At 37.2% G+C, this 26748-nt stretch overlaps 3 protein-coding genes across 6 annotated transcripts in view; 1 reads left to right on the top strand and 2 right to left on the bottom strand.

Moving 5' to 3' along the window:
- Positions 1 to 52: 52 nt before the first annotated feature.
- crym (crystallin, mu) lies at positions 53 to 7304 on the top strand. Of its 2 annotated transcripts, none has more exons than XM_079397613.1 (8): positions 53 to 299; positions 383 to 533; positions 4542 to 4604; positions 4683 to 4784; positions 4870 to 5053; positions 5372 to 5493; positions 5622 to 5706; positions 6101 to 7304. In XM_079397613.1, exons 1-8 carry the CDS (start codon positions 133 to 135, stop codon positions 6163 to 6165), a joined length of 939 nt encoding a protein of 312 aa, XP_079253739.1. In that variant the 5' UTR covers positions 53 to 132; the 3' UTR covers positions 6166 to 7304. The 2 variants fall into 2 exon arrangements, with proteins under 2 accessions (XP_079253739.1, XP_079253738.1); XM_079397612.1 differs by having other exon boundaries at positions 5622 to 5690; positions 6101 to 6580.
- On the bottom strand, positions 7188 to 13532 carry LOC306857594 (ras-related C3 botulinum toxin substrate 1-like). The gene is made up of 6 exons (XM_079397614.1): positions 13195 to 13532; positions 12582 to 12653; positions 11414 to 11531; positions 10810 to 10872; positions 10101 to 10260; positions 7188 to 8464 (listed from the first exon to the last, which is right to left on the bottom strand). The coding sequence occupies exons 1-6, from the start codon at positions 13227 to 13229 to the stop codon at positions 8334 to 8336; spliced, it is 579 nt and encodes a 192-aa protein (XP_079253740.1). The 5' UTR covers positions 13230 to 13532; the 3' UTR covers positions 7188 to 8333.
- Positions 13533 to 19320: 5788 nt separating this feature from the next.
- Positions 19321 to 26748, bottom strand: part of LOC306857659 (SUN domain-containing protein 1-like) — a 32502-nt gene continuing 25074 nt past the window's right edge. For all 3 annotated transcript variants that reach the window (XM_079397697.1, XM_079397695.1, XM_079397696.1), the window contains 6 exons: positions 24063 to 24326; positions 23886 to 23970; positions 21004 to 21119; positions 20727 to 20894; positions 20366 to 20458; positions 19321 to 20073 (listed from right to left, as the gene is read on the bottom strand). In XM_079397697.1, coding sequence (XP_079253823.1) covers positions 19945 to 20073; positions 20366 to 20458; positions 20727 to 20894; positions 21004 to 21119; positions 23886 to 23970; positions 24063 to 24326 — 855 coding nt within the window. In that variant the 3' untranslated portion in view covers positions 19321 to 19944. The remainder of the gene's footprint in view (positions 20074 to 20365; positions 20459 to 20726; positions 20895 to 21003; positions 21120 to 23885; positions 23971 to 24062; positions 24327 to 26748) is intronic.

Below are 26748 nucleotides of genomic sequence, written 5' to 3'. Positions count from 1 at the left end.
AAGAGTTTTTATTTAGACACAGAGAGGAGGAAACTGCTCATTTGACTCCAGTGAACCACGTGACTGAGAAGCTAAAGTCCACAACAAACAGAGAAGTCTTTGATAGCAAGACCGACAGACAGGTGCAAGACTATGAGCGAGTCTCCCGTTTTCTTAAACAAACTCGAGGTGGAGCGTTTGCTCAGTTATGATGAGCTGATTCCCAGACTGGAGTCTGTCATGGGAAGGTTTTCTAAACGGGACAGTTCAGAAATAACCCAGCCTGTGAGATCTGTGGTCCCTATACAACAACACAATGGGTATGAATAAATCCATATCTCTACATAGCACGATCGCTTACTGATATAGACCTATAGGAATAAACATTTGCTGCATTTTTCAGGTTTTTGGGCGTTATGCCTGCATATTTGGCCGCTGAGGGTATTTTATGCACTAAGATGGTGACTTTCTACCAGCGAGCAGAGGGATCCAGTTTACCATCAACTCAAGCAACTGTGTTACTGTTTCATCCCGAGCATGGCCATGTGACAGCGGTGAGCCACACAAACCTGATTTATTTAGCATCATCTCCTCCGAACATCTGTTCACGTCTGGGATTTACTAAAGTGTTATCTGGGTCAAAAACGTATAAGAGTCTACAGTAAAAACATCTCTGTGATGTAATTTCCTGTTTTATTTTATATTTTTATTTTTTCTGCGTATTGTTTGGACCATGATATATTTATATATATGTGTTACTTTTAAAAGTAATGCATTACAATATTGCGTTTTAGTCCCTAAAAAAGTAACTAATTAAGTTACTTTTTATGGAAAGTAATGCATTACGTTACTTTTGCGCTACTTTGTTAATATTAATACAAGAAGTTCTAATTATAGCAAATGTAAAAGCCCTTTCACACCAAAACGTGTAATGAATAAACCTCAGGCTGAAGGAAAAGGAAATTCACGTCTGTAAAGTAGAACACATGAGAAGAAGGTTCAACACTCTTCAGCAATAAAAAAACAATGAAGCACAATTGTTAGTTTATCTAAAGTCATTTTTGCTTATTAGTGTGGTTGAACTGGATCATCAAAGGTCAGCAGACATTGGTTAATAAAATGGGATTAGATATATTTGTGTTATTTAACATATTTAATTATTGCAGGTTTGCATCATATTCTGAGTTTGCATTTCACTGTTTTAATTCATTTTGATGAATTTTAAATCTGTTTTTTGTGAGTGGGATGAATTCATGCACATTCACGTTTAGTCTAGAACTACAGTAACAGCATGTTCACACAGCGCACTGTCAATCAATAAATGGGAAAAAAATAACTGGCGTTACTTGTTTGAAAAAGTAATGCGTTACTTTACTAGTTACTTGAAAAAAGTAATATTATTACGTAACTCATGTTACTTGTAATGCGTTACCCCCAACACTGTGTATATATATATATATATATATATATATACATATACACTCCCCTCCAAAAGTATTGGAACAGTGAGGCCAATTCCTTTATTTCTGATGTAGACTGAAAACATTTAGGTTTGACATCAAAAGATGAATATGAGATGAGAGATTAACATTTCAGCTTTTATTTACAGGTATTTTCTACTGGATATGATACACAACTTAGAAGATAGCACCTTTTGTTTGAACCCACTCATTTTTCATGTGAGGAAAAGTATTGGAACAGATAGAATTAACATAGATTAAAGTGAAAAAGACTTAATATTTAGTTGCAAATCCTTTGCTTTCAATAACTGCATCAAGCCTGTGACCCACTGACATCACCAAACTTTTGCATTCTTCTTTTGTGATGCTTTTCCAGGCTTTCACCGCAGCCTCTTTCAGTTTTGGGGGGTTACTCCCTTCAGTCTCTTCTTTAGCAGGTAAAATGCATACTCTACAGGGTTTAAGTGTGGAGATTGACTTGGCCAGTCTAAATTCTTCCACTTCTTGCCCCTGATGAACTCCTTTGTTGTTTTGGCGCTATGTTTTGAGTCATTATCTTGCTGCATGATGAAGGATCTCCCAATCAGTTTGGTTGCATCTTTCTGTAAAGTGTCAGACAAAATATTTCTGTAGACATATTTGATCACATTTTGCTGCTGCCATCATGTGTTACATCATTAATGAAGATTAATGAGCCTGTCCCAGAAGAAGCAATGAAAGCCCAAGCCATTACATTACTTGTGTAATGTGTACTATAATGTACACCTGTGTACACTGTGTTTCAGATGAGCTTGTATGTTTGGGATCATGAGCAGATCCTTTCTTTCTCCAAACTCTAGCCTTTCCATCACTTTGGTCCATAAAATCAGTCCATAAAACCTTGTCCCAGAATTTTTGAGGCTCGTCTCCTATTCTTCTTGCTAACGAGTGGTTTGCATCTTCTGGAGTAGCCTCTGTACTTTTGTTCATGAAGTCTTCTGCGAACAGTAGATTGTGATACCTTCACTCCTGCCCTCTGGAGGTTGTTGCTGATGTCACTAACAGTTGTTTTAGGGTCTTTCTTTACAGCTGTCACAATGTTTCTGTCATCAACTGCAGATGTTTTCCTTGATCTACCCGTTCGAGGTGTGTTACTTAGTGCATCAGTGGTTTCTTTCTTCCTCAGGAGATTCCAAATGGTTGTACTTGCTATTGCCAGTGTTTGTGTAATGGTTTGATTGATTTTTCATCTTCTCAGCTTCACAATTGCTCGTTTTCACCCATAGACACCTCTCTGGTTTTCATGTTGGTTACACGTCTAACTAACTATAAATGCAGTCTGCATGGATCTGAAACTGAGCGCAGACATTCAGTGCTATTTATTGTTTGAATAATCAACTAATAGGACACACCAGGCCAACGAAACACACCTGTCAGTCACATGTTCCAATACTTTTGGTAACATGAGCAATGGGTGGGTTCAAACAAAAGGTGATATCTTCTAAGTTGTGTATCAGATCCAGATGAAAATACATGTAAATAAAAGCTGAAATGTTAATCTCTCATCTCATATTCATCTTTTGATGTCAAACACAAATGTTTTTAGTTTACAGCAAAAATAAATGAATTGGCCTTACTGTTCCAATACTTTTGGAGGGGAGTGTGTATATATATATATATATATATATATATATATATATATATATATATATATATATATACAGTGTTGGGGGTAACACATTACAAGTAATGCAAGTTACGTAATAATATTACCTTTTTCAAGTAACTAGCATTACGCCAGTTACTTTTATATACATACACTCACTCCTTTATTAGGTACACCTGCTCAATTGCTTGGTAACACGAGTTGCTAATCAGCCAATCACATGGCAGCAACTCAATGAATTTAGGCATCTAGATGTGGTGAAGACAACCTGCTGAAGTTCAAAACGAGCATCAGAATGGGGAAGAAAGGGGATTTAAGTGACTTTGAACGTGGAATGGTTGTTGGTGCCAGACGGGCTGGTCTGAGTATTTGAAAAACTGCTGATCTACTGGGATTTGCACACACAACCATCTCTAGGGTTTACAGGGAATGTCCAGTGGTCCAGAAAATATCCAGTGAGCAGCAGTTGTGTGGACAAAAATGCCTTGTTGATGCCAGAGGTCAGAGGAGAATGGGCAGACTGGTTAGAGATGATAGAAAGGCATCAGTAACTCAAATAACCACTCGTTACAACCACGGTATGCAGAATACCATCTCTGAATGCACAACACTGAAGCAGATGTGCTACAGCAGCAGAAGACCACACCGGGTGCCGCTCCTGTCAGCTAAGAACAAGAAACGGGGGCTACAATTCGCACAGGCTCACCAAAATTGGACAACAGAAGACTGGAAAAACATTCCCTGGTCCGATGAGTCTCGATTTCTACTGCGACATTCAGATGATAGCGTCAGAATTGGGGTAATGAACATGAAAGCATGGATCCATCCTGCCTTGTCTCAACGGTTCAGGCTGGTGGTGCTGGTGTAATGGTGTGGGGGATATTTTCTTTGCACATTTTGGACCCCTTAATACCACTTGAGCATCGTTTAAACGCCACAGCCTACCTGAGTATTGTTGCTGACCATGTCCATCCCTTTATGACTACAGTGTACCCATCTTCTGATGGCTACTTCCAGCAGGATAATGCACCATGTCACTAAGCCCAAATCATCTCAGACTGGTTTCTTGAGCATGACAATGAGTTCTCTTTACTCAAATGGCCTCCACAGTCACCAGATCTCAATCCAATAGAGCACCTTTGGGATGTGGTGGAACGGGAGATTGGCATCATGGATGTGCAGCCGACAAATCTGCAGCAACTGGGTGATGCTATCATGTCAATATGGACCAAAATCACAGAGGAATGTTTCCAACACCTTGTTGAATCTATGCCACGAAGAATTAAGGCAGTTCTGAAGGCAAAAGGGGGTCCAACCCGGTACTAGCAAGGTGTACCTAATAAAGTGGCCAGTGAGTGTGTGTGTGTGTGTGTATGAGATTTAGATTTTTTTTTAAATATAGAAGTAAAAATGCTCCTATAAATGCTTTAGTTTTGTAACTGTTTTTCTAATGTTAGATCATGGATGGGGAGGCCATAACAGCCAAACGAACCGCAGCAGTATCAGCCATATCAGCTAAAGTAGGTTCCTCTGACCCCAAAATTGTAATGATGTACTATATAAAGTCACTTAATCTGAGTATGTTTTTCTCTCTCCAGCTGTTTAAGCCAGCCCTTTCAGAGGTGTTGTGCATCCTTGGTTCAGGGCAGCAGGCTAGAAGCCACTATGATGTCTTTACAAAGCTCTTCAAGTTCAAAGAGGTAACCAGTATAAAAATAGGAAATACGTCCAAGTCATTCAAAACTGTTTTTGTGTGTATGTAATCCAGTGTTGTATTCACTTCAGGTCCGTGTGTGGAGCAGAAGGAAAGAAATGGCTCAACAGTTTGTTAATTATCTCCAAGATCCCGTAACAGTTTGTTCTTCAGTGAAGGAGGCCGTGATGGGAGCTGATGTAATAGTGACTGCCACAGGTGCAAGTCAGCCGATACTCTTTGGCGAGTGGGTCAAACCAGGTGCACACATAGCAGGTCAGCTGCCTGGTCCACAGATTTACAATATTTTATGAGGTTTTTAACTAATAAGGTACAAGAGGCTGTGTAATACTCAGAATATAGTCATGACTAAAAGATACCGTTCAGATGCAGTTGCTTGAGCGTCATTTCAGAGAAACTGGCAAAAACAATCCATAATTATCAATAGTTAGTGATTAATGAAGCACAGCTACAGTCCCTTTCAAACCAAGCTGCTTACTGTTGGTCAATGCAGCTAATGAACAGCCTCGACAAGTCAACATGATAGTTATTGTATTGTGTATTTATCTATTGTGGTGCTCTGTTTTATGACAGCGGTTGGCGCTTGTCGGCCAGACTGGAGGGAACTAGATGATGTCTTGATGAGAGAGGCTGTGGTGTATGTGGACAGCAGAGAGGGGGCGACAACAGAGTCAGGAGATATCATTCTGTCTGGAGTATGCATTACTTTCCATCAATAAAATATTGCTGATTTCACCAACATTTATTTGAGTTACCTTGTTAGACATACATATAGTACACTCAAATTACACCTAAATACTTTACATGCTCATTATTTACCCAGGCTGAAGTATTCGCAGAGCTCGGAGAAGTTATAAATGGATCCTTTCCTGCTCAGCGTGAGAAGACTACGGTATTCAAGTCACTGGGTAACTTGTTTTTCCACAGCTGTGATCCAAAAATCAAGAACAAGATGTACTGAAGATGAAAAATGGGGGAGAAAGCATTCTTACCACTGATAGAAAGTTATAGTAGTAGAATATGCTTTAAAAAGCTTGATGTTTGCATTTTAGTCCTCTCAAGAGACAAAAAGGAACTATTTCTATTTATAACTTTTATTATGCAAGCTTTAAAAACCCTTGCTGATCTTCAGCCAGTTGTAATGACAATTTGGGAATGTCATGTGGAATTTGTTCAGTGTTGTTATCTCCTGATGTTTTTTTAGAAAGCACTAATTAGTCCTGGAAATTTGTCAGTTTCAGTGAAAAAAAAAAAAAAAAAAGCTGTTGTGACTAGCTGGATATTTTGAATTTTTAAATGCAGGAATGGGGATACAAGATGCTGTCTCAGCCAAACTTGTGCTGGAGAAGTGGAACAGTGAACATTGAAGAACCAAGCAGCACAGCTTCCTCTGCTGATTTCACAATTGTCTTGTCTGCCATGGTGGTGGCGTCTTTATCCTGATCAATCATTATGAAAAAAAAACTGCTCTCACAATTTACACAGTTAAAAGATTAATCAGTAAAGTCCTTTTAGTCTGGGGAAAAAAGCAACACTACTTTTTTTTTTTTTTTTTTTTACACGTATTGTAGCATGATTAATAGAATGCTGCAGGGATGATGTATTTTTGTTGGCCAAAACCTAGAAACGAGTTAGCATTTTATCACTTCTGGTTTGATGGGTTTATTTGAAATGGATCTTCTGTTAAATGCCTGAAATAAGGGCTGCCTTTAACTCAAGCTCAAGATATTTCACGTTTTATTCTACAACATAAAGGGCTATTACTAATAAATTTTGTGATTTAAAAAAAAAGCTTTTTCTTACAGTGAATATTTACACTGTAACAAGGACTTCTTAAAATAAAGTGTAACCGCGGTTGCTAACAAGAGGTTGTCGGGGACAACTTTTTTTCAGAACTTATTTTCTGCAATAATCTAAAAGCTGATAGAAAAACCCCAAAACTGTGGCAACAAAGATGGAAACACAATTCATGTATTTAAAAATTGTATTTCCATCTCTATGGTTTGGAAGTGTCTAAAATGACTGTACCCATATGTACAAATTGGTGTTTGGTGATTTTTTGGCTCAAGGTCTTCATTTAGTCACACCAGAGATGTTCAGCTGGGATCAGGACTGTGCTTTCTGCAGACCAGTCAAGTTCTTCCACACTGACTGAATCAATCGTTTCTTTTTTATCCTTGTTTTATACACAGAGGCACTGTCATGTTAGAATAGAAAAAGGTTCTGTCCAAACTTTTGCTATAAAATTAGAAGCACACAATTTCCTAGAATATCATTATATGCTTAAACATTAAGATTAATACTCATGGAAATTACTCAAGTAGTCAAACCTGTTCATTTGAAGGGGGTGCCAATACTTTTGCCCATAAAGTGTACATGGAAAACAAAGGACAAAGACAAATGTTTTTATATTTGGTTTCTATTTTCAGACATAAAGGTTAATGCATTGTAGCTTTAGTGGAGACAATAAAAGCATGAATAAAGCATTTTAAATGTTTTAAAAAGTTACAATGTCAAAATTAAAAATTCCATGTGGCAAATTCCTAACCATTTCATCTTGAACCATGTCTGAAGTCCAATTAGAAGTTTAATACTTAATGTCTGTACCCTTACAACAAACTGTTTATACACATAGCACAGTCTTTAAGGGGATCTTTCAAGAATACAGACCCCATGCCATAGTGTTGAGGTGTCTAAAGTACAGAAACATCCGATATGCTCAGCAATGAAACCCTGGTCTGATACTAGGCAGGTAGATCTGTAGTCTAAATACAATACGGAGACTGTAAAATGGATAAAACACTGTCAGACTCCTCCGAAAGACTGACAAAAATACAGAGAGAGAATAAACAAGAGATCTGCCCTTTTGAATATTTAGGTACAGTAGCGAAAATATGCTATATGCTGACAAAAAGCTGTTATATGCATTTTAACTAGGTTTGGTTCTTATACAGTTAAACAAAATAAACTCTCTAGTATGGAAACCTTAACACAGGAACCAAAAAAAAAAAGTGTTTACTTCAGCTGTCCTCTTGTAAAATAGTTCCTTCAATATTACTGCAAACTCTGTCTCTTACAAGTATGCACGATTAACACCCCCCACCCTTTAGGAAAGATTAGACATTAGTGTGAGCAAATTGAGCTTAACATTTGGCAGAAATTCTTCTACAAAAACGCAGATTGTGAACTAAATATATGACCTCACAAAGATGGAGAAATACACTGAAAGAAGTATTTAGTTCATCAAAATGAGGGGGAAATAAAGGAGATCATTAGAAGGCAGCAGGAATTTCTTGCTGTACGGGAAGGAAAACAACTATGGATGCCGCTCCTCTCTCAGAATCAAATAATCTGGCATTTTAACAGCTAGTTAGTGGCGCAATTCTAAATACAATGCAAGAGGGAGAAATATCTGTACGTATACACTGTGCAGACTCTTTCTTCTTTCCCAACACACATTTCCCATCATCCCCGCCTCCACTGTTCTCCTCTCAGGTGAGCTCAGATTGCAGCTGGTGCTGTGAGTACAGTCAGTTCAGAGGATAAAACACCTCCTCTTTCCTTTCTTGACTGGGGGCGGACACAGGACTGCACGGATGGCTTCATCGAACACCGTCTTAAGGCCGCGTTGCGTTAAGGCGGAGCATTCCAGGTACTTCACAGCTCCTGTAGTGAATACAAGAGTACTTAACGTGGATCCACACTTTAAAAGGGCTGGTACACCTACATTGTATTTCTTGCACTAAACATTCCTTATTTACAATAGACGTTTGGATGAAATGATGGATGGACGGTTTAAACTGATGCATGAAAATAAATTTGCATTTGGCTGAAAACCAACTTTTCAGCTTCTCGTTTAAATGTATAAGAAATGAATAATAATTTAAATGAATAAGAAATAAAGTTTATTTAAAAATGTATCAAATGTATTTAATAAATCAACACTCAGACATTTAAACTTTACATAAATGATCAACTTTAAGGATGTTTTTACTCCAGTTCATCGATGAAATATGAATCTTTAAATGATGGCTATAATAGATTTCACGACTTCTCAAATTCAATGAGACATTAACAGGTAAAAATATATAATGTAGAAAATATAATGAATATGTATAGGCCATATATTTAACAAAATGCTTCTCTCTAGAGTTATTTTCCAGCAAACTATCAAGCTGTGAACATTAAATGGCTTTGCTGATGTCATTTTTTATCCGTTATGACGTCTTTCCACAATTAAAAGATTTGAGTGAGGACATGAAATCGTTCAGTGAGTGTTTATGTTGTGCTATAACTAGTAGTAAATAGGCTTGAACTGAGGCGCTACAGCAAAATGCCATGTTACATTAAAAAGCACCAAAACTGTTTTTGTTTGAATTTCATGCTGAAAGAACAGAATTTTAAAGCGGAGACTTAATATCAAAAGTAACAAGTATTGGATAGCAGTCGCACTACAAATGATGTTTAAGTCACGTTTCAACAGAAAACAGCATAGAAAAATGGAATTTAAAGCTGCAGTCTGTAAATTTAGCCTCCTTGTTGCCATCTCTGTTTGAAACCTGCAATTGTATTTTTTTGCGGAATTATTTTTAGTTGTGCATACACGACTCCTCTCTAACAATCTAACGATCGGTTAGCTCATATAACATCAAACCGTGCAAATTATTATTATTTATTCTTAAATTTTATTTAAATACTTGAATATTATTCTTCCTTAAAATTGGTTCTCTTTAAAATACAAAATTGTAATCCCACTGTAATCAGATGCACATTTAAAACTGAAATATCTCATTTCAGTCACTCACATGTGTTTCATAAACACATAATCCTTCCTGGATTACAATCCGCCATCAAAATGATAAATTTAATTATTCCAGCTGCTGTGAGAAAAGGCTATAAACGGTCCTCGACCTGCAGCATCCTTGCATGCCACAGTCTCTACTAGCCAGGACAACTTCTTTGTTTACAAGACGTGATGTAATGGCGAGGCGGCATGCTGGAATTTCCCACGAAAACCTACCAGTACCACTCAAATTAGAAAACATTATTATAAGCTTACCGTTGTGAATCGGGCTTAGGTAAGGAGATAGTTTTGAACACTGGCTGGTTATGTACTCTCTCAAATTGATTTTGGATAATTTAACCAAAAGAAGTTATGGACTGCAACTTTAAGAATCAATTTTGAGCTGTTCATCAAAAATTGATTAAAATTGATACTGTCAGCCCATCCTGAACATACACACGTGTAAAGGCAATAATACACTGCCGTTTAAATGCATTTTATTAATATTGAAGTGCTGACCTATTTCTTTGGCCATAGCGAGACCTTGAGGGTAGGTGATGGGTGTGAGTTTCTTCTCTTTCAACTTTTCTATAGTGTCCTTGTCGTCTCTCAGATCAAGCTTAGTCCCAACCAGAATGATCGGAGTGTTGGGACAATGATGTCTGACCTCTGGATACCACTGGTAAAGAAATCAAAACAGACATGTTGAGCTTCTATTGAATGCAAAATCATTCTATGCATGGAGAAAACTGGCACACTGTGCACAGTATACGTAGGCTACTCTGTTCTCAAATACTAATAGCATGTTACTGTGCCATTTCCAAAGCTAGCCTATGTTTTACCTGTGGATAAACAACACCACAACCTCCCGCACCCAGCTGTGACTAATGGCAAATGCCACTTGATCCTTTGAAACGGACGTAACTGGATATTTCGCAGACAGAAGATTAAAAAGACCTTCCGTCTGCTTTATTACAGCTGCATCAACATGCCATTTTAAGGCTTTGAAACCACATTTGCTCAATCAGTCAAGCCAGACAGACTATTTTTAGAGCCTCTTCCTCTTTTCAATTCAGTGCGATCATTTCGGAAGTCGCCTACATTGACTTTGTTTGATTGTGTGTTTAATGGCATGCCAGCTTCTCTGGCTATTTTCATGGCGAGAAACATTTATAACAAATATAGCCTATATGGACTTGAACCACAAAATATCTGAGCTCTTGCTTACCTTCGCACGGACGTTCTCGAACGAGGCTGGACTCACAAGAGAGAAACAAATCAAGAACACGTCCTAAGGAAAGAGAGTAAAAAAAAAATCCTCATTTCATGCTAATGTTCAACTCATTTCTTTCAGAATTATTTTGTTATCTGCAAAGCACAGCATTGACTAGGCTGATGCATTAATGAACTGTAAATTGACTCCACTTGTTTCCCAAGTGAAACAGAGCAACAAAAACACAGTGAGGTTTGTGCCTGAACGACATCGGCAAACAATTGAGCCATTCACTCTCACAGCCTTTGCAAGAGAGACGACGACAACACAGAGCTGCCATTAATGCTCTGAGCAACATATAAGAAAACACTTTAGCCTACCAGGAATCATGACATGGGCTATTTTACTCTGTTAAGGCGTAGTGTTTATTACGTTTCCAGAACATAAGTCATCAAACTAGTTTTGAGATTCTTCCTGGTCTCATGACTCATTAAGGTGAAGAGTCAAAACTCCCACAGATCATCAGATTATCCATATGGCACTGAAACTCAAATACACATGTAATCATATATATAAAAATTACTATACGTCTGTTTTAGCCCTATTATTATAATTGTACCGTCTGAGGGTAGGAGAGCGGTCGAAGTCTGTCATAATCCTCCTGCCCTGCTGTATCCCACAGTCCCAGGTTCACCGGCTTTCCATCGACCATCACATTAGCAGAATAATTATCAAATCTAAATGAAAGACAGTATACAGTTCAGAGATAAGACATGACGAATATTAAAATGAATGTGAAATGCAACTTGCTACCTATTGTACTTACAACATCAGACAGATTTATATGTTAAACCGGTTATGCAATGGGACAAATTCAGTTTAGCTGTTGGGGAGTGACCACCAGAATGGAGTCAGATGAAAGGAAGAGGTTTAAAATAAAGAGGGATAGCAAGTGAAAAAATAGTTATTTTAGAGGTGAAGCTATTTATTATATTCTGATGAAAGATTAAAGATATTTTTTTTTTTACTTGGACTAACATGCACAGATGAAACTGGCACAACAAGACCAGGAATGCCGGTTTTTTAAAGTAAATGGTGTCAGTTTTGATGTCATGTTGACTTTAAAGAGCCAGTTCGCTAAAAAAAATTAAAACTTGTTCCAAACCTGTATGACTTTTTTTCTTCTGCAAAAAAGATTGTTTTAACTGCTTCTGTTAATATAATATAAGTCACGGGGTCCAAAACAACATGAAAATGTTTATAATATTTAATTAAATAATTAGGAAAAGCTCAATGCCACTGTTTCCATGTCTGATTATGATGATGATACAGCAGCTTTGAGTATCTGCTGATACCGATGGCAATCCGATACTAGTAGTTTTTATTTTAATCCGTTTAGAATCTCATTAACTTGGCAACTACACACTGCTTAAATATCGTTAATACTTAAAATATTTTATACATGTGTATATCCGTGCATTCAGTCTCAACTGTATGTGTCATTATAAAACAAAAGAGAGAGAAAAATCAATCAATTCTCTTGACTGAAAAACTTAAGTAGCTTTAATAAAAATCAATGTATATTGTATGTATACAGTGAAGACTATGCAATGTTTTAAAGTTTAAACTCATGTTTTAATGGCTATTCTGACAATTGACTGTTTAATGCAATGCTGTGTTTTAAACTGGGCAAATAGATAAGTCCATAGGCTTGTTCTAGAATGAATATTCACAATAGTAAATTGTCTGCTCTTCGGCTGAACTGGGTTAGAGTAAGGTCTGCTTACACAGTAGGGATGTATTCCCCGGGAAAAGCATTGGTGGTGTAGCTGATCAGAAGGCATGTTTTTCCCACAGCCCTGAAAAAAAACAACACCTCAAATCATTCATACAATACATCCAATAACAGAACTGACAATGTCTTATATAACACAAACTGATGTCATCTCTTATACTTGATTTTCCAACAAAGCAGTGATGTTTCAGCAACAGAAAAGAAGCTTAAACAATCTGTATAAACATCATAACAGCCGGTGTTACTCATGTGAATTATAAAAGTGGGTTTGGTTGACTGATCAGTGCAACACTCCCTATTTAGATTGCATTTGTATGGTGTAACATGTAAAAGAAACTCAGGGAAGGCTTTACTGCGGAAAACCCCAGAATAAGGCACTGTTCCGTTCCAGTATACAAATATATGGAGATTTAAAGTCTAATGTAATTCATAAGATATTTTCGCTTCTTAACACAGACTTAACGAGCGACATCTGTGAGCTACAAAGAACGCACAAAAGTTTCTAAAATAAAGGCTCACAAGTTCTCTAAACTCTACAGAGCAAACTATGAGAGGAAAACTTTATTCCAAAACAATTACAATCCTGAACACGAGGGTAAACTCACCCGTCCCCGACGACCACACACTTTATGGCCTGCATCTGTGTTCACTTAGCACGTTACCCCCGTTAGCTCTCTGTGAATTAATCGATAAAAGCTGCTCTGACCGAGATAACCCGTCCTCAAAATAGAATAGTCGATAGAAGTTGAAAGGAAATGTGGAATTTCGCTCAAACTCGACTGAGTAAAGTTAGCTGTGTGAACGCATTCCAGAGCATTTGCTGCTGTTCCAGTAAAACAAACAGCCACCACCCAAAAATCTCAGATCCCGGTCTGAACACTCCCACACACACACACACACACACACACACACACACACATATATAGAGATCCAGTCCCGTCCCAAACAATAAACACACTCCCTGCTGCCTCCTGATGGACTGGTGCGGATCTACATTTAAACATAATGTTGTGATGAAAACATTCATATCTTGCTTATTATATCCAATATTTAAAACCAGAGGCATAATAATTATAAAAAGTAGAAAAATGTTTTAAATGAAGTAAGTTATTTTCACACTTGAGCTTTTTAACCCTGTAAAGTCTGACATATGAAAGTATTGTCAGAAGAAAAAATTGTTTAAAAAATAGAACAGTTTATTGAGCATTCAGAGAAAATATTTGTAAAAATATAAAAATATTTTCTCATATTTAATACATCAGGCTTTTATGGCTCACATAGGCTTTAAGGATATGGGGCTCACACTTAAAACACCCTAATTTTATTCAGAGGCATGAACTGAACAACAAACAGGCAATTTGCTGTTGTTTTTTTTTTGTAAAAACTAAGATTCAGTTCTGAGCTTGTAATGTTAATCAATAAGAGCTTTACAAAAATATAGCAGAATACTTACATAAACTACATATAAATTAGGGCTGTCAACATTACTGCATTACAGTGTGCGAATCAATCAAAATTCTTAATGAAATAATTTAAGATAATAACCCCCTATTGATTATTCTTTATTTACAGATGCTATTCATTTTTTGTCAGTATGTTCCGTTATATGTATTTTATTTGACTGTATTTTATTTTATTTATCTGCTGACCTACAGGCAGAAACTTAAATCATCTAAACCTGTGTTAAGATCTGTTAAAAGATGGACTAATGAAACGGGATTTACAATCCTGTTTCTCTCTCACTGATTGGACTGTTTTCGAAGCCGCTGCCATCGATCTGGACGAGCTCACAGAGACTGTAACATCTTATATCAGTTTCTGTGAGGATATGTGCATTCCTACCAAGACTCATCTAACTTACAACAATGACAAACCATGGTTCACTGCAAAACTCAGACAGCTCCGTCAGACCAAAGAAGATGCTTACAGAAAGGGGTATAAAGTCTTGTGTAAACAGGCCAAATACACACTGGAAAAGGAGATCAGAGTGGCAAAGAGGAATTATTCTGGCAAGCTAAGGAACAAATTCTCTTCCAGTGATTCTGCTTCAGTGTGGAAAGGTATGAAAGATATCACCAGTTACAAGACACCATCTCCCAGCACTCTGGAGAATCAACAACTGGCAGACGACCTGATTGAGTTCTACTGCAGGTTTGAAAAAACACCCCACACCCGCCCTGAACACCTCTCCACACAACCATTCACACCTCCAGCAACCCCCCTCTCCCCCACACCTACAATTCAGATCAGCGAAGATTACGTGCGCCAGGTCTTCAGAAAGAACAAAAGAAGGAAAGCACCAGGCCCAGACGGTCTGTCACCAGCCTGCCTAAAAACCTGTGCTGACCAGCTGGCACCCATCTTCACACAGATCTTCAACAGATCACTGGTTCGCTGGATCACCAGCTTCCTGACAGACAGACAGCAGTTAGTAAAGCTTGGTAAATTCCCATCCAGCACCGCACCATCAGCACTGGAGCTCCTCAGGGCTGCGTACTCTCCCCACTGCGTTCTCCCTCTACACCAACGACTGCACATCTAAAGACCCCTCTGTCAAGCTCCTGATGTTTTCAGACGACACCACACTGATCGGCCTCATCCAGGACGGTGACGAGTCTGCTTACAGACAGGAGGTTAAGGAGCTGGCTGTCATCATGAACAGCACCGTGACTGCAGTGGAGTCATTCAGATTCCTGGGCACCACAATTTCTCAGGACCTTTCAGGATATTCACATTGAGTCCATTGAGAAAAAGGCCCAGCAGAGGTTATACTTCCTCCGCCAGCTGAGGAAGTTCAACCTGCCACAGGAGCTGCTGAAACAGTTCTACTCCACCATCATTGAATCCGTCCTCTGCACTTCAAAAAAATTTTCAAAGTGCATATTTGAATACATATTTCATATTTATGTGCATATTTTGTAATTAATGTGCTTATTTTTTGCATATTTTCTAGATACATATTTTTGTACATTTATAATTTTTTATTTATTTGCGTAATTCATGTACATTTTAACACACATTCATTGTGCATGCTGTGAGTGTGCCTTTTTTTTTATTTTTTTTAAAAGCACATTCCAAAACTGGCAATGGTTGCTAATTTTTTCAGCTCCTCTTCCAAATCAATTCACACACACAGCCTCTCACATACCTCTCTTGTTGCTGTTGGAGGAGGGCCTTCTCTCTCAGGGCAAGGTCAGGTTTAAGTCCTCGCATATATGGCAAGCACCAATGTGGTAATGGGTTCCCAATAGGTGTTCTTCTGCAGCAGAGAGTAATTAAGGGTCACCGGTGACAGATTCCTATCCAGTAGGGAGGACTTCGAGGTCATTGGTGACAGGGTCCTCTGGTCCTGTGCAGTAGGAAGGACTTTTGGGCTACTGTAGATAGAGTTCTCTATAGTAAAGAGAACTTCATGGTCACTGGTAATTGGTTCCCGAGTAGTCATCCCCTCGAGCCATCCTCGACTTCAAAGTGACCACTGATAGGTTTTTTCAGTAATCGGTCTCCACTCATGTCATCATCAACTTCTTGATCTAAAGGGGGAAATTATAAGAACCGCAAGATTGTTTTATTCAAAGAATATTTATTTAATATTGCATAACCATATTAATTACTACAACTAAACTTGCGTTCAAGCATGTGCATTGCATTTTTAAATATAGGGCAACTATTTAAAAATAGTTCAACTCTTAAAAATGTACATCGAGATGCAAGTTCCACTGGGTTGCGTGTGTAAATATTAATTAGATCATACAAACGTTACTTGGTAAAAAAAAAAATATTTGAATAGATGTTGTCATCTTCCTTTCAGCCAGAAAATTAGGTGTTGTGTCATTAAATTAAATCATCATGTAACCTAATTATTATTATTAATACACAAATGTAACCTAATTATTATTATTAATGCACAAATTCAGCTTGTTGGGTAATGAATTTCTATTTCTCTGTGCATTTAGTCATGAAAATATGAACTTGAAGGTGCATAATGTCCTGTATCATGAGTCAAGTTTGAAGTTCTGTAGAAAAATGTCAGTTTTTAATTAATGCGGAGGAGGATGCGCAGAATCAAAGAGATTTATTTAGGAAATTATGCCGTGCAGTTTAGTACACTAAATGGCACAGAAATAGGCTACTACACAAAACAAACCGTCATATTGCTTGATAGCATGTTAGAAAAAGTTAATAAATGGAATAATTCTTAGAATAAGCATTTTTCTTTGTTCACTGATTATATAAAACTGTACTGTCAGTACATCATAGTTAAAACAGTTCAATGCATTTATTTCAGTTTAAAGGAACACAAACTGATTGGAAAAAAATGGTTTCAAAATATTCCTTATCCTAGTGGACAACTTTGATGTCACAGCCTTCATCTTTCTGTTAAAAACTTATAGCTTATAGGATTTGTGATGCCTCTCAAGCACCATAAAGTAATGAAACCAGCATGTTTGCTCAGATTGACTTGTAATCCTCGTCATTTAATGTTGATGTAAAGAACGAAAGTAAACCAGTTTTATTGCAATCACCAGTGTTGGCAAAGATAATACACAAACCACATTTCTTGGCTGGAGTAGCATTTGGACCAATCAGACACACCATTTTGCATTTGATTTAACAAATCAATTAGTCATTAAATTAACAAATAGTCACAGACCCCTCACCCAATACACATACTGGGTGCCAATATGTCTGTGAATGACTCCAGGCCCCCGGTTCCATGGCAACCAATCTGATAACACTAGTCTTATTGCTCAAAGGAATGCGGATAGAGCAACACTCACTTAATTTCCCCTTAGGAAAATGGACTCTTCTCTAATTAATTAATAGAAAAACCTTTCTGTGAATGAACACTCATATCTTTCGGGTAATTGTGTATATTATTACTGTTCTTGTATATGTTTTTGTGTATTGTATACTGTTTTATGCATGCTTATGATAGATCACTAGTTAATATTACCTCAATTATACCATGTTTGGTCTCTATCAATTCGTCTTCGGATGATCTAATTGAGAGTGTATATGTCTATACCTATGCAACATATACGTGTTCTAAGTATCTTTATTAGTTTTTATATCAACTTCCAATCCAGTTCATATGTAAATTACCATGCACGGAGACAAAGAGTCGTAAACTTTCCCTCCAAAAGTTCAAGTCACCATAGGCTCTTTGACTCCCCAGACGTGTGATCTCTATAGCAGATAAAGCTCTCACATCAGTGAGCCGCCTAGAGTCTGCGGTTCTGTTAGATCCTAAGAGGATGAGAAGGATGTGAGGTCCTCATCGACCCTTAAGTTTTGCGCCAGGCCTTGCAGCCTTGACTTTCCATTCAACCAAGGATCCTCGGACCTCAGCAGATGTCTTTCTTAGCTATTTTTCACTTTCTACCTAGGAAGAACATTTCTACCTCAGAACATCTTTGGAATTCATCACTCTTCAACCTGGAAGAATGTGATCGGGAGTTCAAAACCTTGAAACCATTAAGATTTTCATTCGAGACTGCATTCCAGACACTCGTCACAACCAAGGCAATGCAAGTATTGTACATTTAACTAAACGAAACAGAGGTTTAGTATAAGTTATAGACCCCGTTATAAATGGCACTAATGGTTTTACTCAGGTGGTTAACTGACTCTTTCCATAACTGCATTCTCTGGTTTCTCTAATGGCTTCATTCATCCACTTTAGCTCCCCTTTGTATGTACGCGTATGTTTATTCGTTTAGATTAGTTATGTGTTAGCGTTTAGTTAAAAGTTGTGCGCACAAATTACATGGAGTTTCTGGTTCTGCCTTGCAAATTAAATGTCTCTTTACGATTTTGACCCTCGCTACATGCTCTAATGCATTAATAGGAAAGTATTTTCTGTGGCCAAGGAAATATCCTTTCTTAGAGTTGAACGTTCGCTAGACGGACAGATCAGTTGAAGGCAATTTAATTCTGCTACAGTTATTACTGTCAGCCGATATAATTGTAATTAATCAATTAACTATTTATTTACATACAATTCCCTTTTGAGCTAATTTGCTACACTGGATAAAGTAAACAAGCATCTCGCTAGTAAAGTTTTGATGAATGAAGATTGCAATCAAGGTAAAGATGATTGTGGTTACGTGCAGGAGTTGTACAGTAAGCACAAGTCCATTAGTGCGCTCGACTCCTTTTGGAGTTTCCAAGTGTCCTTTTTACAGAAAAACACCCACATCCAGTGTTGCCAAATAATTCAGGGGAAGGTGCTCAAGAAAAGTTGAAAGCTGCTAAATACATTTTAAAAATAGCTAAATTTGTTGCTAGGTGCTTTTGGAAGAAAGTTGCTAGGGAAGTCTGAGAAGTTCCTAAATTTAGCAACAAAATTGCCAAGTTGGCAACACTACCCACATCTTGAAAGCTTATAAAAAAAAACAAAAAAAACAAACCTACAATTTTGTGAGAATCACCCTTCAATCTAATTGTTTACGTCGCTGGATACAGCAAATGACAAGATAAATGGAGTTTGCTTTATCTCACAAATGGAAAAATAATTGACAATACTGGCTAATTATGTCTCTAGCCTAACCTTAACCATAAAGATGTACTAACTTCAGGTGCAGGGACCTCTTAAAAGACATTTCGTGGTGTATTGTTGCATCTTTACTGTAATTTCATACACCATGTGTTATACACTCCAATTTAAACAACTTATTTTGAGAAATTTCTGCACTGCAGAATAATATCCACAATAATAAACATCCAATCCTTCTTTAAAATGATAAAAAAAAAATTGAATTTTATTTGAAAAGCCAACCTATGAAGACATGGCAATTACAAAATCCTCTGCATAAAGATCATGAAAAGCATTTACAAAAATACACAATCCAATGTCACTTATATAAACTTAAATACACAAAAATAAATAGCGATTTTTCTCTAGCCATTCTTAAATAGGGTACATTAGCTAGCAAAAAAAAAAGAAAAAAAAAAAGGAACTTTTTACAACATATACATTTAGTCTAAAATACATTCTTCACTGGTTTGTTTGTAGCTCAGCAATTTGTCAATGCATTTTTTCTGGTGACAATTCTGCCAAATAGGGTATAATAATGATAACAAAAGTATTTAATAATAACAACAACAACAACAACGAAAAATAAGCATAACCCTGGTGACTGACAATAGTGAAAACAGTGCGATGCTTCAGAAGAGTGCAAGTGCTGAATCTGGCCCTCAGGCCTAACAGTACATGTACCAGCATGCAATCCTTTATCAGATGTCCTCAGGTCATCTCAGGCCCAACTGTGTAACTCATGGCACATTATTCTCAAGAGCTCAATTCCTTTTTTCAGTGCATGAGTGACAGACTGTCAGGAGTTCATAAAGTCCTAACTGCTTGCAAGTTCATCAACAAGTTTCCCGTGAACCCGGAAACGGTACACACAGGTGTATTCAGGATGACCCCAGTTAGACAGCACTTTCATCTCAATGATCTGAAAACCTCTCGGGACCTCCTCCTTGAGGAAGACAGAATTACAAGATTAGGCAATCAATCAACGATTATAAATATTAACTGGTTAGCATGACCCTGTTAGCTACTGCTGGTAGATGGCAATTAAAACTTCCATATTGACAAGCCACCTCCTCCTTTTTAATTTTTTTCCCTGTATTGACTTATGTATTTATAACATCAACAAAACCATTCACAAGAAGCCATCAGTAAGTTACATGCAGCTAAAGTGCGATTAAATGCATTAAAAACAACAGAAATCACAATACACAGGAAAACTGTGCTTGTGTGATACTTACAGATACAAAGAAAGTTTGAAGAGAACCTCCATTTTCATCATAAACAAACTGTCCGAGCAACTGCCCCTCTTCCTGCTGCTCATCATCAAGACCCTTTAATAGAACAGAGAGAGAAAAAAAAAATTACTTGACCAAGTTAAATATTAAATTAAGACACCTGGAAAACCTCGAAATATCAGGACTTTTTTTTTTTTTTTTAATTCCTGTGATGACATCTGAATTCAGCATCAGTACTGAAGGATCATGTGGCAATGAACAGACTTTTGCTCTACTCTACAATATTTTATTTTCAAGAAACTGCTCTTTGAGGGAGCAATTTATATGAAATGTAAAAAAAAAAAAAAAATCCATGTGTACTCACATATACATTGAACTCTTGTGGGGCGCTGCTGATGTTGCCGGTGGGCGACAGGGATTTGGGCACATGATCTAGAGAAAAGGCTGTAGGCACAATCTTCATGGACAACCCGATCACCAGAAAACCTTGTGAACCTTTAAATGCCCAGCAGTTCCCAGGATGCACATCTGGCTGGAGGGACAAATGAAGATAAAGGAGAGAAGTTACCATTAAAGCAATGCAACCTTAAAAAAAAAAAAATGTACATGAAAGAAAATCAGAATTGTGAAATTTCTCAAACCTGTATAACTACACGTGGTGACTGGGAGAAGAACCACAGTGGGAGGCCAAACAGACTCAGCAGTGCAGTTTTGGTGTCAAAGGACTCTGAACAACGTGTACTTATGATGCTGCCTCCTACAGACACAAAGAAATACATTCAAATTCACCACACTACACCAAGCAGGTATCAAATAGCATGCATGCAAACAGCATGTTTTTCTCCCAGTCAGATGAAAAACCAGTTCAAACAAACAGCTATTTTAGCAAAGCTATTTTTCAAAAAGATGCACAGGGTAAAAACTGCACCATTGAGAAAGAAAGGAAAACAAGCAAACAAACAAAACGTATGCTCAAGTCACATCAGTGAACAAGTCAAGGCCCCAATTTTGGCCCACAAACTACCCTTAAGTTCATCTACTCTGTGATAAAATACACAGTATGTAGGTTTTTATGGGTCTCATCGAATATCCACACACAGTGAACAGTGCAATCTGGATTACATAATCAGATTCCAAAAATTAAGTACTTGGTAACTTAAAATTAGATCACAAAAAGTAAAAAAAAAAAAAAAAAAAAAAAACACACTAGTTACTTTTTTATAATTGCATGATTACATGTTATTCACACAACATAAATGGTTCATAACTTATTGATTCTTAGTTCTTTCAGCTTTTAAAATGTATTTTCTAAAATGGCATACTGGATAGATACATTCTGAAAGCCTTCCAGTTTGGTGGACATTCACACAAAGACTAGTCATTTGCCCTGAATTTTTTTTTTTTAAGTTTTTTTTTGGAGTTTGAAGTTCGATGTTTAAAAAAAACCAAATGGAAAGAGAAAGCACGATATATATTATAGCTCTCTATTTGAAGCATACAGACTTTATTAGAGCCAAAGACAGACAAACGTTTCATTGAAAAAATGCGCAATACTCAATTTTACAGCCTAGGGTGTAGGGGCGGTTTTGGTGGTCTAGAACCGCCCCTGCTAGGGTAAAGTCATTATGTTCATTAATAATGATTTGGGACAATGTAATTTAATGAAACCATGTGAATGGTGCTCTGTGGAGAGGCAGGATTTCCTGTTGGCTGCATTTAAATCCGAGTCTGAAGTTTCCCGCTCTGTGCAGCACGCAGTGAGTACTGGAGACTCGGACTCGAGACCATATTTTAATGGTCTTGGTCTTGTCATGAACTTGTGTGCATTTTGACTCCTACTCAAACATATTAGGAATTGGACTTATTGTCGAATCCACGTCAAAATATTTCATGATTATTACCGTATGTTAGTATTTCTTTAAGTTGATGTTTCACTGACACATCCAATGATTGGTGATTTTCTTGTGCGCAACTGCACATTACTTGAGACTAACGTTAGTGCGAAGGCAGCAGGATGCCATGTGGAGCCTCTTAACTATGTGTTGAAAATGTCGGTTACATCATCTATTATTCAGTTTGCATATAAGAGTCACAAAAAGTTCATTGCACACAGAGTCCGAAACTTTCGTCCGTCATAAAAAAAAATTCATAATTGTAATAAAATTACCTTTACACCACCTTACTATGTGGCCTTTTTACCCTTAACTGATAATATTTTTATTATTTTTATATTTTTAACCACTAAGTAAATAAAATACAGTGTACATGCCATGGTATATTTGATGTACTGTTTGAGTATGGTGACAATTTTATTGTTTCCACCAAACATTTGACATTCTTGAAGATTTCTTTAGGTCTTGTCTCAGACCCAAACTTATGTGGACTTGGATTTGTCTTGGACTTCAACCTCTCTGGTCTCGGTCTTGACTCGGACACAACCCTCTCTGAACTCGGTCTTGACTCAGACTCGAATGAGCTGGTCTCGACTACAACACTGGCAGCGCATGTCAAAAACAGCACAAGGTATCAGTGATTTCTGCTTCTAGAGGCCGCTCTTGCACTATATAATGACAGTGGACAGCCCAGAAACTAGAGGCCGCTCTTGCACTGTATAATGACAGTGGACAGCCCAGAAACTAGAGGCCGCTCTTGCACTGTATAATGACAGTGGACAGCCCAGAAACTATCGCATGGATTTTTGCTGATAGCCAATAGTTCCAGCAATCAAATATCGGTGCCGATTAATTGGCAAAACCGATCAATAGGCCGACCTCTACCTTCTCCTTAAACTCAGAAACCCCCTAACAGTTCTTTGACAAACGCCAGTTTAGGAAACCTTGATGTAATTGTTGTAATGACAACAAATGGAATATATTTTCCTTTTCTTTGTATTTTTTTTTTTTTCCATCTCAACATGGTACAAGATTAACCTATTTAAATCAATGTGATTAAAAAGATAGAGAGCTCAACGCGCTGCAACTTCTGAAAACACATGCAAATAGAAAAACCACCAGCAAATCAAGAAAACATCCTCAATTTGACAGCAGGTGCTGCAAATGCTCATAACACAACCAACTAAAGATTTTTATTTGCAGCGCGTTTCTTTGTTTGGTTGTGTTGTGAGTATTTGCAGTGTGTATATTTGTTTGTGTTGTGAGCATTTGCAGCACGTGTGTTGTCAAATTGATGAAGTTGTTTTCTTAATTTGCAGTCGTTTTTCTATTTGCAGCGTGTTGAGCTCTCTCGACCACCGTATAAAACGCATTTTAAAAGTAATCAAAAAGTAGTCTCATTATATTATATAAAATGTGTAACGCAGTGGATCACGCTCCTAAATACAAGTTGTCATGTACTTTGGAATCAGTAACAGACTACAATTCATAAGTAATCTATCGAGCACTGTCAACACATATTGCTAGATGGATTGCATGCACTCCCTAATTCTGTTTCACATTCCTACAGCTAGACAAAACTGTAAAAACTAACTTAAACTAAAGCCACAGAGATAAGACTATTTCTATACCTCCAGATTCCAATGCATAGTCCACCAGACCAGTGCGGTCTTCTGAATAGAGCTTCATCGCATTGTTGACAATCAACTGTACATGCTGTGGAGAACACAAAAGTAGCATTACATATCTAAATATAGAGAGCAATTAATTTCTTAAAATACTTGAAGACAAAGTCCTCAATAGCTTACTTCCTCAGAGAGGCCTGCCTCCCCTGTGGCTTGTCGTACAGTTTGGGCTATAGTCTCTTTAGAAGGTGACTGGCCTTCCTCTACCAGAAGGGACAGGTTACCCAGAATGCTGCTCTCCAGAGCGCTGAGTGAAGCCTGCAGTTTAGTGGTGCTCACAAAGTGATCAGAGAGCCACTGCAGGAGAGATTCAGGAAGCTCCAGTTCTTCTGCTTTGTCACTGCCGTAAAATAGAGATCTGATTTCTTTTTCCACCTGCTCCGATACCTGCAAGAGCAGATCCAGGAGTTAGATTTTTTTTCTAACAAATGGCCAAAAAAAAAAAAAAAAAAAAAAACTGGCTTTTGGAATATTCGAGTCCTGTTTAGTAGTCATCTCATTTTAAAACATTTATGTGTGGATGCAAACATTAGGACTGTTGCCACGGAGAGTATTTACACATTCCAGCTAGGTTTTCACCTGGTGGTACTTAAAGGATTAGTTCACTTTAAACAAAAATTGCTGATAATTTACTCACCCCCATGTCATCCAAGATGTCCATGTCTGTCTTTCTTCAGTCGAAAAGAAATTAAGGTTTTTGATGAAAACATTTCTCCATAAAATGGACTTCATTGGGACCAAAACGGTTCAAGGTCCAAATGACAGTTTCAGTGCAGCTTCAAAGGGCTTTAAACGATACCAGACGATGAATAAGGGTCTTATCTAGCGAAACGATCGGTCATTTCAAAAATAAATAAAAAAGTTTAAGTTTTATAAGCACAAATGCTCGCCTTGCTCTGTTCTGTGATGCGCGTTCGTGACGTCACGTAATACGCAATTACGTGGAAAAGGTCACGGTTGACTTAGGCGGAATTACCGAGTCAGTAGGCTTTTTAATATTAAAACACCCTGGATACGCACACGAAATGGGCACTTTAAACGATAAACTGACACAAAGACATTTGAATATGTGTATATGGTCCTCCTTCCGCACATTTGTAAACACTGACTCGGTACTTCAACCGTGACCTTTTCAACGTCATTGTGTATTACGTGACGTCATGAACGCGCATCACAGAACAGAGCAAGGCGAGCATTTGTGCTTATAAAACTTAAACTTTTTTTATTTATTTTTGAAATGACCGATCGTGTCGCTAGATAAGACCCTTATTCATCGTCTGGTATCGTTTAAAGCCCTTTGAAGCTGTACTGAAACTGTCATTTGGACCTTGAACCGTTTGGGTCCCAATGAAGTCCATTTTATGGAGAAAGGTTTATCAAAAACCTTAATTTCTTTTCGACTGAAGAAAGAAAGACAGACATGGACATCTTGGATGACATGGGGGTGAGTAAATTATCAGCAAAAGTGTTTTTAAAAGTGAACTAATTTAAGCTTATAAAACAATATTGTATCTGATTAATAACTTCATTAATAAGTGAATGTGCAAACATTTCAATGACTGGAATGTTACCATTTTTTTCCGTTTGCATTACCACATTATTATTATTATTATTATTATTATTATTATTATTATTATTATACTTTTTTTGTTAATATTAAAAATGTAAATTTAATTAGTTAATAAAAATTTAATTTTTGAAATTTCAAATAATTGAGCTATAGCAACCAGTGTGATGCAAGAAAAAAAAAAAAAAGACTATTTTAGTATATGAAATAAGCATAAGAGAATTACAAGTATCAAACCCCATTAAAACCAAAGAAATTTAACAGAACTGCTTAAAAACGGTCCAAATTTATGAAACCTACATATTCCTTTTCTAACAAAAAATACTACTCTAGAATAGGGATGCACAATATTATCGGAATTGGCCGATAATGGCTTTAAAATGTAAATATCGGCCCAATATGAAAACATTATGCCGATATGTCTTGCCGAAAAGAGGAATACATTAACTCCCATGTGCTCAGGGTGTGCTAGCGATTAGATCACATCAGCAGTGTGGCTCATTCTTGAAGCAAAGTTTTGGATCGCTGCATTTAAACTGAGAATGCCCGTACAGAATGACACAGGTGTGCGAGTAAACAGTAATAGCACATGCAGCAGCAGCGCAGCCTCCCCTGAGTCCTAATGCCTGCTCAGTAAGGAGTCTTACAGTTTTTTACAATTGCTTGCACACTAAAATAAAAATAACACACAGTTAGTGAAACCTTACACTCGAGGAACACAACCTCAGCCCAAATATGCACAATTAGCACATTCTCAGCCTCACACTTTGTAAAACATTACACACATTGTATTGCAAAACACTAAACACTTCTCTACATTAGACAAAGAAATCTGACAATGTCACTTCTTTGCCATTTCAACTAAACTCAACAATCAGGTGTTGAGTTGTTGTAAAATGCAGGAATATATAGTTTATAATTATTTTCAAATCTTCAATGTACTGTCATTCTAAAATATCTTTAATTCTAACAAATAAGTTCTTGTTAAAAACTAACCAAACTTAAAATAATTTGTTTATTCTGCACAGGAGAGACAGTGTTGTTTCCAAACAATAGGAAATGTCGTTATCGGCATCGGCCAAAATGAGTTGATATAGCGGCATATCGGATATCGGCAAAAATCCAATATCGTGCATCCCTACTGTAGAATGTTTACATACAAAACATTTTACTTGAATAAACTCATGAAAAAGATAACTTAAGCTGCAATTGTTCATCAATAACTTGCAGCAAAATGAAATT

The sequence above is a fragment of the Barbus barbus genome (genome assembly GCF_936440315.1).
Source record: "Barbus barbus genome assembly, chromosome: 38".
NCBI classification, from domain to species: domain Eukaryota; kingdom Metazoa; phylum Chordata; class Actinopteri; order Cypriniformes; family Cyprinidae; genus Barbus; species Barbus barbus.
Note: the sequence above shows the minus strand (reverse complement) of the source record. Positions and strands in the feature narration are given on the sequence as shown.